This window comes from Procambarus clarkii, chromosome 65 (assembly GCF_040958095.1).
Source record: "Procambarus clarkii isolate CNS0578487 chromosome 65, FALCON_Pclarkii_2.0, whole genome shotgun sequence".
Lineage (NCBI taxonomy): Eukaryota > Metazoa > Arthropoda > Malacostraca > Decapoda > Cambaridae > Procambarus > Procambarus clarkii.
Genome location: NC_091214.1, coordinates 24,921,033 through 24,932,951, shown reverse-complemented (window position 1 = coordinate 24,932,951; position 11,919 = coordinate 24,921,033). Strand labels below are relative to the sequence as shown.

Here is an 11,919-nt window from a genome sequence, read left to right as displayed (position 1 = left end):
ATATATACTATATATATATATATATATATATATATATATTATATATATATAATACATATACATACATACACGAAAGTATCTACACCGTAAAATTTACTAAATTTTATCAACAGGCTTAGACGCCTCAAGGTTGTAAGTAGTTTTGATAGATTTCGGGAATAACACTTCCTCTTCCTTTTATTATTTGTATAATTTCCACTTGACGCACAATTTTTCTAAATGCCAGGTTTCCTATTCGTCTTCTGATAGGAACTGTACATAGTTAAATGAGTCAATTGGATGTCACCTATTTCGTTGCACCGTTAAAGCTGAATTAGAACCCAAAACTGTTACGTAATATAAGCTGTGTTGTTTACGCACACGATTTTCAACTGAAGGGTGCTAAGAGGCAAAATGTGTTGTAGTTAAATTAAGATTACCATGTGAAAATATCGGTGCTCCTGAACAAATCTGTCCTTGCAATATAAAACTTGCATTTGATAAGTTATGCATAAGTAAAGTTACTGAATACAACAAACAAAGGGCCGATTGTGGTTAGTTATGACTGGTAACCTCCATCTGAGAAAGATTTGCAATTGAACGCCCTTGGGCTGGTTTTTATCGCTGGACTTCGTATTTAATGTGTGTGATCTTTACGGTATGTGGTAGATAAAGGGGTGATAAGATTACTCAGCCCCATCTTGCTTTGTGTAAGCTTACTTGTATAAGGCGTTTCACAATTCTTCCATTGCCGGTGCAGTCACATTCTTCACTCAAACGTGCCGGCTGCTAGTTTGCAGTCCTGATGAAAAGCTCTGTGCCCTTGAGTGCACTTCACTTGTCACCTTGTCCAGCCTCGTGGGGTCCTTTACCTTATCGTCATCCTCTTGGTCCCAAGTGATTTGAACAGTTGTTTTGACTTCCAACACGCCCTTCTCTTGCTTACCCCTTGTCTTAACAAACTATTTGTAGTTATCTTTAGTTCCATGTGACGAAATCTCCGTCTAGCATTTAGTTCACTTTTGCAGTATATCAACAATTTTTCACGTAAAAATGTCTTCACGAGGGTATTATGATGTTTACAACTCTTGGACCAGGGTCGGTTAGGCGTAAATTATTATATGCGAGTCATTGCGAAGGTCAGCTGTATGGTACGACTTATAAGCCAGTTGCTGGCTGGTCGATATTTTACAAACTGGCTGCCCCAACCAGGTCATTTTAAATGTCTGAAGCATCACTCTTGTTTAGTGAAAATATAAGTAATGAAAATGTACTCGTCGTAGAATTAAGACAGATATGCATCGGTATCGATAGGTTAGTAAGCTGCTTTACGGTCAAAGCACAGTGGACACCTTTCATGTTAACAAGCTAAATGCTTACAATTTATTACTAAACAAAAGAAATTTTATTGTTACTTATTAAATTTATTGTTAGCGTTTAACTTAAGGATTTTGTTTTGTACAATATTAATTCACTTTGAATTATTTCGAAAAAAAAGTCCCAGTTGAGTACCTTAGCTCAACACGAAATTGGAAAAAAATGCTAGGTCTGTAAAGATTGTTCTGGACACTAACCCTTGATTTGGCTATTCAATAGATGCTTGAATAATCCTGTGCACAGAATCTTTAAAATCGGATAGTAAGGGTTTCTATGTATTCAGTGGAACTACTTGTCCTGAATGAACCCTTATGTTCGGTGATTGTTGTCGGTGGGTATGGTGAAGGATCTGCCTTTTGTTCGCCTGAATTGTCAAGTTAAGCAGTTAGGTCTGGCCTGTAATAGTGTGCCACTTGGACGTATTTATTTTTGTTGTTGTGGGATGAGTGGGGGGGGGAGTAAGAAGCCAAATAAATGTGTTGTAGCTCACAGGTCTGTCCTGTGATCTTGTTTGATAGATTAAACTACATATTACACGCATATTGTGACGTCAGCATTAGGGCAGTTAAATTTGGCGTTGAAACGTCGTCGTCGTCGTCTCATTTTTTGGTGTGGTTTAATCTTCAACGAATATTTCCTTTCATCTGATGCTATTGTTCACTTAACTGTAAATATATACGGTAATTGGGAGTTAAGCAACTGTTGAGTTTCAGCCTGAATAATCCTGTACACAGAGAATCTTTAAAATCGGATAGTAAGGGTTTCTATGTATTCAGTGGAACTACTAATAACTACAGTGGAACTATAAGCCTAACCTGTTTCTTGTCTCAGCTAGTAAACCAACTGTTAAATCTAGTAGACATTTATGTAACAATTCTTACACGTCATTGTGGGTAGTTGGCTTGAATTAAATTTTAATTCTAGCTTTGATGGTTTATCTTTGAAATTTTAAGATTGTGTAGACGATTCGTTATTTATCTTACGCAGTTTTACGCATCTTAGAATTATTGCTGATGCTAGGCGAATTTTGCGTAGTAATATGATGACTGAGTGGCGTGTTGGCCGTTCCCTGCCTGCCATCATGTCATCCCGCGCCTCACGTGGTTGCTATGTCAGGTTTCTGGCCTCCTGCCGTGTTGTCACAAGGTGAGGGTGAAGCACCTCACGCCGCTTCAAAGATGGCAGAATCTTGTCCGCCTTACTAGCAAGCTCGACATGACTTGAGAGATTTGTTCATTTGAGGAACTTTATATAATGTTTAATTTGCATGCCTTATAATAATAAATGTTTGAGCAGTACTATCATAATTCCGGAACTACATTTATGATTATTAATTAGCATTTTATATTTTGGTGAACTAGATGTCTGTTAAGTCCAAACAATATAGGGGTTCGCTCGCACCCAACCCCTAGTCCCTGATGCTGGCCTAATTAATACCGCGTGTGGTCACTTGCTACCAGAGTAGCACGCCTCAAAGATTCCAATATTCTGCATAAATATACTCGATAGCCTGTTTTTTTTCACACAAACGTGTGATGTTACATTTATTGTGCTTCCATTTGACCAAAGGTATTCTACCTTTGTGTGTATGTGTGTGTGTGGCTGGGTTAGTTGCCCCGAGGCAGCCGTCTCAGGACGGGGGATGCCGTCAGCTGGGCCGCACTGGATCCCACCAGTTAACTGAAGGGTCAGCCCACCGTGGCCGCTCCCCCCTTCTGCTCTTACTCTCTACAGTAGGCCTGCTGGCACATTTTAAATTGTTGAATAGTAATATGTGTAGGTCTATTGCTTATCTCATGTAACACAACACATAGCATTATTAGCGTTGGTCTTTGAAAATTACTAATGTCTGGAAAAATGTATAGAATCACAAAGTACAGTACAGTACACGGAATGGTAGACACTACTCTTCAAACTGTCAGGAATTATTAGCACTGAAATGACTATGCAGTTTTAAAATTAATTTTGGTCGAGACTGGGAAAAGTTTGTACACCAGTTCAGGATGGGCTGCTAGTTCATTATGTGGAAGTTGCTATTTGTCGTTCAGAATTACATGACTAGTTACTTTTAAATAGCAAGGTTTTTATAACATAGTGGTTTGCATCAACTCAAAGCAGAGGAACTAGGGCTCAGTCCCTGGGCAGGACAGAAACGGTTTGGCACGTATCCTTTCACCTGATGCCTTTTCATGTAGCAGTAAGTACCTACCCAGCAGTTAGATAATTGTTGTGGGTTGCATCCTGGAGTAGGTTTGTAACTGGTCTATGGGGACCTCAATAAGTCTAAATACAAGCTACAGTACCTGTCTGACACCACCGTCAACATGCCCCAGTACACATTGAGCACACTTGCCTACACTTGGGGATATGCATAGCTTTTCTGTAGACTCAGAACTTATCTAGAGTTCAAGATCGTCTATTTATAGGCCTGTATACTATATAAATTTTACACCTGTATTACAGTATATTAAATCTCTACAAGGTTTTTGCAGCTTGTTGGGCAACTTGGATGCATGAATAATATTTTTTTCTAATTTGACTTGAAAGTGAGCATGTAGCTGCATTTTTTTTTAGTATAAAGGCATTTGCACTGACTGCTTATTTAAATCTGACCAAATGTAAACTAATTGAAACTATACTTTTAATCTATATTACTGTATAATTGAATATGAAACAATACGAATTTAAAGAATACCTCAAATATTCAAGAAATTTCAAAATATTTAATGTATTGCCAAGTATCCAAAGTTTGCTTGTTGTAAGTGCATATACGCTCCATAGGCTTTCACTGCCTAGTAAAATATGGTATACAGTACAGTGCAGTATTTACTATGTATACCGTGCCATGTTTGCTGTACTTTGTCACTATTATTAACTACAGGTTTTTAAATAGCCAACTACCTACCAGGTTACCTAACTGGCATTTCTTACATTCAATATATATGTTATATTCATGTTTACCAATTTTAGTGCACTGTAATTCCAGATAAATATAGTAGTTGCCCCTCATGGTGCACAAATTTTATATTGTGGTTGTGTATACAATACTATTCTATACTGTACATTATTATTGTTTTGCTTAAAATTTATATATATTTTTTTTCTTATTCCAGTTACAACACAATAAAGTCCTGGTTTCAAAGTGGGAACAGCAAAGTTAATATTGGGCCAGGACTGCACATGGTGGCAGCAGCAGAAGCTGGTGTCCTCACACTTGTCATGACCAACCCCATCTGGGTAGTTAAAACAAGGTATGTTTTTATCTAGTGTGAAGATGACATTCACACACTGGATGATACAAATTACATAACAAATATTTCATCTTATTGATGATATAATATATGGGTGAAGTAAATTTGCCTCCAACATATGTACTGTTTGTTAAACTAAATCAAATTCCTACAGTTCATAAGTCCATCAGGACTAAATCATAAGTGCTACAGTTTTGTTCTGTATAACAAATTTTGTGACTGAAATGTTACTTGGATAATTTAGAAAATTTTAAATGTACTATTGTCCATTGTCCCCTATATTCTGGGGATGGTGGTTTAGTCAGGGATTAATAAAAAAATTCTGCTTCAGGTTGTGCCTGCAGTATTCAGATGGAGCTACAGGAAAGGTGTTACAGGAGTCACATAGGTACAATGGCATGGTGGACGCTTTCGTCAAGACCTACAAATATGAAGGCGTCAGAGGACTCTACAAGGTGCGTTGTGTACACTTGCAGTTTCAGGATCTCTCATTTCTATTTTCAAATGTGTTGTACATTGGTTGATCAAATATCCACCAGCACCACTTCATCCATTTGTCCTGTACCTTGTACATTATATTTGTGCATCCTTATGTTTAAAGTATTTACCAAACATTTATATAATAAATCCTTTAATATTCAGCCATTGTCAGTCATTTCTGGGAGAGACTTCCGTGCGACCCATTATCTCATTCATCGGGTATATTCCCATTTTAACATTTAGACCACCCATACTCCTTTGCATTATGGGTCATGTAATGATCATGTACATGGTGTGTGTGTAATAACAAAAGACACTACTTTTTCTAGCTTGAAATTTTATACACAATCATCTTAAACCGTATTAACTTTTTATTGTCCTATACCCATCTTTATTCATTAAAAGATACACACCTCCTTTTTTTCATTTTCTATCACTTCCATTTGTTATCATTCCATGATCATTATTTGCTTTTATTTTGCACAAACCTAACACACTGAACTTTCCTTTTAAAAACTTTGGCACTTGTGTATTCTGCTCCCAAGTTAATCCTCACATTTGCACAGTCATTTGAACCTACCTTTGCTCTTTGGGGCGATACTCTTTATTCAAGCATCTTGATAAGATGAAACTGTGTGTAATTGGTTCTTGTATTTCCAGGGGTTTGTTCCTGGTATATTTGGAGTCTCACATGGGGCACTCCAATTTATGGCCTATGAAGAAATGAAGACAAAGTACAACAAGTATCGCAATCTCCCTATTGATGCCAAGTTGGTGAGTAAAGATTTTATGCTGAAACTCATTCTTCTGGATATGAAGTTAAAGAGAATGTATGCAATTTTTCTATTTATAGCAGTGTTTTATTTACATTCCGTTTCATTCCAGACAACTGCTGAATACTTGGCCTTCGCATCACTTTCCAAACTGTTTGCAGCTGTTACAACCTATCCTTACCAAGTGCTGCGGGCCCGTATGCAGGATCAGCATGCTCATTATGACAACTTGCGTCATTGTGTTCGTGAAACGTGGAGGTACGAAGGAATTGTTGGATTCTACCGAGGAATGTCTCCCTATCTTGTTCATGTGATGCCCAACATATGTCTGGTATTTCTTATATATGAAACTGTGGCAGGTAGCTCTTGAAAGCATAATTTTTTATGCTGAATAAATATTTCACCCTTTCAGTTAAGATAATACAAATCTGTCCAATGAGTGGGTGGATAAATATAATTCTCACATTATCCATATTTCATGGTAATTACTGTAATTGGTGATTGGTTGGTGTCATACGTACTGTAGATCAGTGACAGCTGTATTTCATGCAAGTTAAATAATATACCAGTATTGCTTCAGTGTCTTGAGGAATACTTGACCTTACCATTATGCATTAAAGAATGCAAACAAAAAATGCAAGACCTACAAATTTAAGGAAATAATATTCATGCATTAAAGAATGCAAACGAAAAATGCAAGACCTACAAATTTAAGGAAATAATAATCATGCATTAAAGAATGCAAACGGAAAATGCAATACCTACAAATTTAAGGAAATAATATTGACCAGTTAGGAATCTTTTTAAATTTAAATTAAATTTTATTTGCCCTGGGCAAATCGATGAGCATCGAGGCACTTGGACCTTTACACACCTGGTGATCCCAAGCAAGGTTACACTATTTGCTAGCTAAGTTTGATAGAGGCATGGTACCTGCAGCCAATTTGTGTGGTAGCTGCATTTAATTGGTTTGCTGTGTTCCAGTACTTACTTGAGCTAGTTATGCATAAGTTCACATTAAATGCATTTTATTCTTGGGTTTCCTGGGTTGGTGTTTTGGGTGCTATAATATTTAAATAAAGTATAGATAAATAAAGTTAACTCGTTTGTTTTTTATATATTTTTAATGAAAGTTATTAGAAAAGGAATTATTTTGCTTAAGTTGCCAAAAAGCTCAATGGGCCAGTATTGCCATAGTAATCTCATAAGTAGCCATTTGAGTTTTGCAATTGGATATCAGTATACTTTCCTGCCGAAGGTTTATTTTATGAAATAATTTTTTAGCTATTCTTACTTGTTATATCATGTGAAAACAAATATCATTCCTCTTCCCGCCCTTTTACTATATAAATGTATAATGACCAAACAACACACTGGAGATAAAGAAACTACAACATTTTGGTCCGTCCTGGGCCATTATCAAGTCATATGTGATGGTCCACGACGGACTGGAATGTCGTCGTTTCTTCATGTGTTGGTGTGGGTTTGGTCATCACATCTTCAGCCACGTTATTGTGACTCATCGTCTGCACATAAATGTATACAGTATTTTAGATGCAAAGTTGGTATAGTGGGGCAAAGATTAACAGCTGATCATGAGCTACTGTCCTCACTGTTAAATATGGTGCCACGTCGTGCAAGTGGAATTTAACCAAGGGGCCAATTTTATCATATTAACTTTTGCTGATGCCCATTAGTACTGTTCATGCCATTCTTGATCAAATCTGCGCACGTTTAAACATAGGTATGTCAGCTTGTTATTGAAGATGTCAGTCAGTAACACCACTGGTTTAGAATGGGTGTCGGCTTGAAGTTGGAAGTGATAATTTGCTGTTCTGCATGTTTGGCATATACCAGATATTTTGTATCTGCACAATTCCATCCATCTTTTAACACCCACGACTGCTTTGCACATGGTTGTGTCTTAAGTATTTGGCATTCACTAGAGGATTTCATAATGCAGTATCTTCTTTTAATTAAATTTGTTACTTGTAATTTTAGTGATTAAATTTGCCTATTTTTAAATATTTTATAAGTACTGTATATCAGTATTCATTAAGTTGCTGTGTAACATAACAATGAAAATTAGCTTTTGAGCTAAATCACTACAGAAGGTAATATTGCCATAGAAACTGCTGGCCAGTTTTATTCCAGTGGTGACAGCTAAATGTGATTCATGTTCACGTGATATGAGCATGCAGCCTCTCAACGAGTTAGTTTTTACATTATATTACTGAAAGTGTCATTGTTGAAGTTGCCACAGTGTATCAGTGTAGTTCAGTATACATTAGATTTTTGAGAATGTGCATGCGTGATATTTGTTGTATTGTCATTCTTTTGTTTGGAAATCTATAAGAATGAGCACTTTTTTATGGATCTCATGCAGTGGAATATTTTGAGATTAGAAATAAATATATTAATCCATCTTCAATTTATAGAAATTGTTCCACTCGGGAGAACAAACATTGTGCACTCTCACTTGTATTGCATTTATTTTTCTTGTGATTTTGATGTATACATTTCCTAAGTAAAGAGAGGTGCAGAAAACAGTATTCCACAGTAGGACAAAGCATTAATGATTTTTTTTTATAATTAATTATAATTCCTGTCAGGCAAATGTTGTGTAGATATTAATTCCAACTCTAGTCAAAGGTGTTTTCATACAGTCTGATGGAATTTAGGTTTGCATTTCAGTATTTGTCAGTCCAGTCTTGTTTGAATTGGATGTGGTATGTAATAAATGTCAGTGATAGAAGAATACTTTATTGTACTTATTTTAGCTTTGTTTTATCTTAAGTAAATGGAAGTGATTAATATATGGGCCTGATGATGTCCACATACATCTGTAGCTATCAGTTAGCATGTCATTCTGATAATTTACATAGCTTAATATTATTGATTGACTATAGACTGTGTGTGAAGCCTGACACAGGTGGTGCCATTTTAATGTTACACGTTGTTTTTTAGGCTCGGAATATTTTGAGTCTTGAGTAGAGTGCAAAACATTGTTGATGGCCATATACTGTTTAATTTTCATTGTTTTCCCACTCATTTCAGCCTCGGGAATACTTGTTATTTAAGTGCTGTGTTTCTTTGGCAGCCTCACTTTTGATCATAAGTGCAGATATGTTGCATTTTTAGGTAACAATGTTTGCTAGTGTTACTACTCTTAGTTAATGAAGGTCCTTGTGAGAAGGGGACAGCTGTGATATATTGAGATGTCTTTTCCTAGCTAACTTAAACCTTGTCCAAAAATAGCTGATTGGCTATACCAACTTCAGTAATATATTATTTAATGAGCCCGTGGCAGAAAGTTTGCATATTATCTGACCAGTTTACTCAAGATAAGCTTTAGTTAGATTTTATTTATTTATTCAGTGTGTGTACAACTGCCATAGTTATTTCATTATATATATATATATTGACAATATATTCCCATAAGATTGATTGTCACCAGAGGTCACATGTGGGAGATTGGGTGGTTCCAGCCAGACTCGTTCTTACTACCTCTTTTAAAATAATCTATGGTTTTGTATATTCCTCACATTTCCCCTAGGTGTCTAGAGCAAATACTTGCTAACTTGAGAGGTATCTGTCACCTGTTTATGGACACGGTTGTTGCAATTATTTCAGCAATGACATTTTATAATGAAATATAAAAAGTCATAAGTATTTGGAGTTTCTCTATCCCAATATATTATGCCGTCTCCTGTTCACAAAGATCTGCCCAAGGTAAGATTGAAGGTTTTTACATATATTTGACAGTGTTTCAAGGTACTGTGATTTTTTTCTTGAAAACATTAAAAATTAAGTTTTCGCTTCTATTACTAGGCCTCTGAAAGTCGTGTGTGGTATTAAAAACATTGCATTTGAAGTTTAATTTATTTACTTTATTTGCTTGGAATGATTAAAGATAATTGCCAGGTGATGTAAATGAAAGTTAAAGATGCAATGGAAAGGGAAATACTATATCCTTAAACTAAACTATAATACTGTAATGTATATGGCTGGAGATGGTATATACATTTGTTTTTGAGGGATACTGCAACTATTACCATCATAATTTTGGGGTGGAATCTACTTTAATTGCTCACATTTGCATTGTTGCAATTCATTGGTATGTGTCGTTTAATTTAGGAACAACCGAGATGCTGGAGAGAGTTATCATTTGCAGCTCTTGCATTTCTCCTATAGATACTGAATATTGTTATAAATTCTTGAATATATGAATGGTCATACTTTTAAATAACGGTGTAACACAATCTCTTGCATAAAGTTTGATTTACAGTTGCTTAAAATAAGACTGGAAATAACCCATGTTAGGACATGGAAATTTACGGACGCTACTGGCTGCAGAAATACTGTTATCTTGCTTGGCCCAGGTCACCCGCACCACACAGCAAGGTAGGCCGGGCGTTGCCTGTGAGCACACAACCCAATGTTAAACTCACTCGATGTTTATTCTCACTAATAAGAATAAACAAAAATTAATTGATTCCAGCATTGATGTCATTACCCAAACTGCATGTATTGTTTTAATGACTGCGTGAACATCATCACGACGCCAAAGTGTTAAGCTATATGCAGTATACGAAGTAATGAATAATAATGATGTAAAGGCATAGGAGAGAAAAGTTGTAGTTTAACCATTTTTAAGAATTAATTTAGCTCAATTTAGCAAGCACTAATGGAAGGAAGCGTTAGGTAATCCTGAAATTACTTGAGGGCTACCTTTCATGTCATCTTGAGGGTGTCAATGACTCCCACCCCTCCTTTTCTTATTATTCCTGTGGATTTTTTTCTAGAGGAATTTTAAACCAAGATAATGTCCTTTCAACAAGCAAGTTTTGGAGAATAAGTAGGCATGCCTGGTAGACAACTGATTGAGGAGTGAAGATAATACTGATACAGTAATTCTATATTACCACAATTCCTCAAAACAAAAAGTGGGAAAGGGAGACCTCTGGCTAGGTTACATATTAATCGGACAAAATTAACTCGCAGACACGTTTTTGAACAAATGTGCACCTTGCTGTCGGAACTGCACTGTTCCATAAACATTCTCTCACCTCATAGAATGTCCTGATTATCAGGATGTCAAAAATTCTGCTTTTCCCAATGTCGTCTTTTGAGTTGCTTGTCCTTGTTGTATCTGATACCTTTAACATCATATGTCCTGTGCCTTTTTCCTCTCGTGTTGGAATCCCAAATGAAATAGTACTTTTTAAACTAACTGTGCTAAGTAGTCTTCCGGGCTATTTAGTCACCTTAAAAGAATACCTGATCAACAAGGCTCTGAGCAGCTGCATCGAACAGACTGCTTGATCAGACCAACAACCAGGAGGCCTGGTCAGAATCTGGGTTGTGGGAACATTGATCCTCGAAATCTCCAACAAGTAGCTAGGCTTGGGGCCATTTGATAATTGCTTTTGCACCCATTCTCCTGGATACGGTAACATTTAACTAATTTACTCATATAATAGAGATCTTGTACATGTCGTCTGCTTCACCCACCTTACAAAGAATGACAATGTCCAGGCTGGACCTTAACCCTTTGGTTACATAGTGTGAACTATTTTATACAGTGCATTTTTAAAGGTATTTTTGAAATGCTCAAATGTCATCATTTGGGAGTTGTGTAAAGTTATTTAGTAAGCTGGGTGAATGATGCATACAATTAGTGTTGTTTTGAAGACGGATTACATATTGAACAACTAATTGCCAGCATCTCGAATATAAATACTGGGCACACCTTATTTAGGTAGTTGCTAATTGCCACCAGACATTCACACTCGGGATTAACTTTAGGGAAAAGTTAAATTCTCATGAATATTATTCCAGTGCATCAAAGAAGTGAAGTGATCATGAATTTGTAGACTCATGGCTAATTGTTAAAGGGGATCTTTGCACAGTGTGTAAATTGGCATATATTTACCCTTATACAGATGATGTTACATAGTTTAACCACCTTGGTGTCTTCATTTGATGATTACTTATCCTAATGTTAGTTCAGTACTTGTTGAAAATTTGGTCATGATGCTAGAGTTTGCAGGGGCAAA

At 36.2% G+C, this 11,919-nt stretch overlaps 1 protein-coding gene across 1 annotated transcript in view; it reads left to right on the top strand.

Moving 5' to 3' along the window:
* LOC123771008 (solute carrier family 25 member 32) overlaps positions 1 to 9,532 on the top strand; it is a 22,169-nt gene extending 12,637 nt beyond the window's left edge. Inside the window, exons 3-6 of the mRNA XM_045763203.2 lie at positions 4,470 to 4,607; positions 4,939 to 5,062; positions 5,748 to 5,861; positions 5,973 to 9,532. Of these exons, the coding sequence (XP_045619159.2) occupies positions 4,470 to 4,607; positions 4,939 to 5,062; positions 5,748 to 5,861; positions 5,973 to 6,230 (634 nt within the window). The 3' untranslated portion in view covers positions 6,231 to 9,532. The remainder of the gene's footprint in view (positions 1 to 4,469; positions 4,608 to 4,938; positions 5,063 to 5,747; positions 5,862 to 5,972) is intronic.
* Positions 9,533 to 11,919: the final 2,387 nt, after the last annotated feature.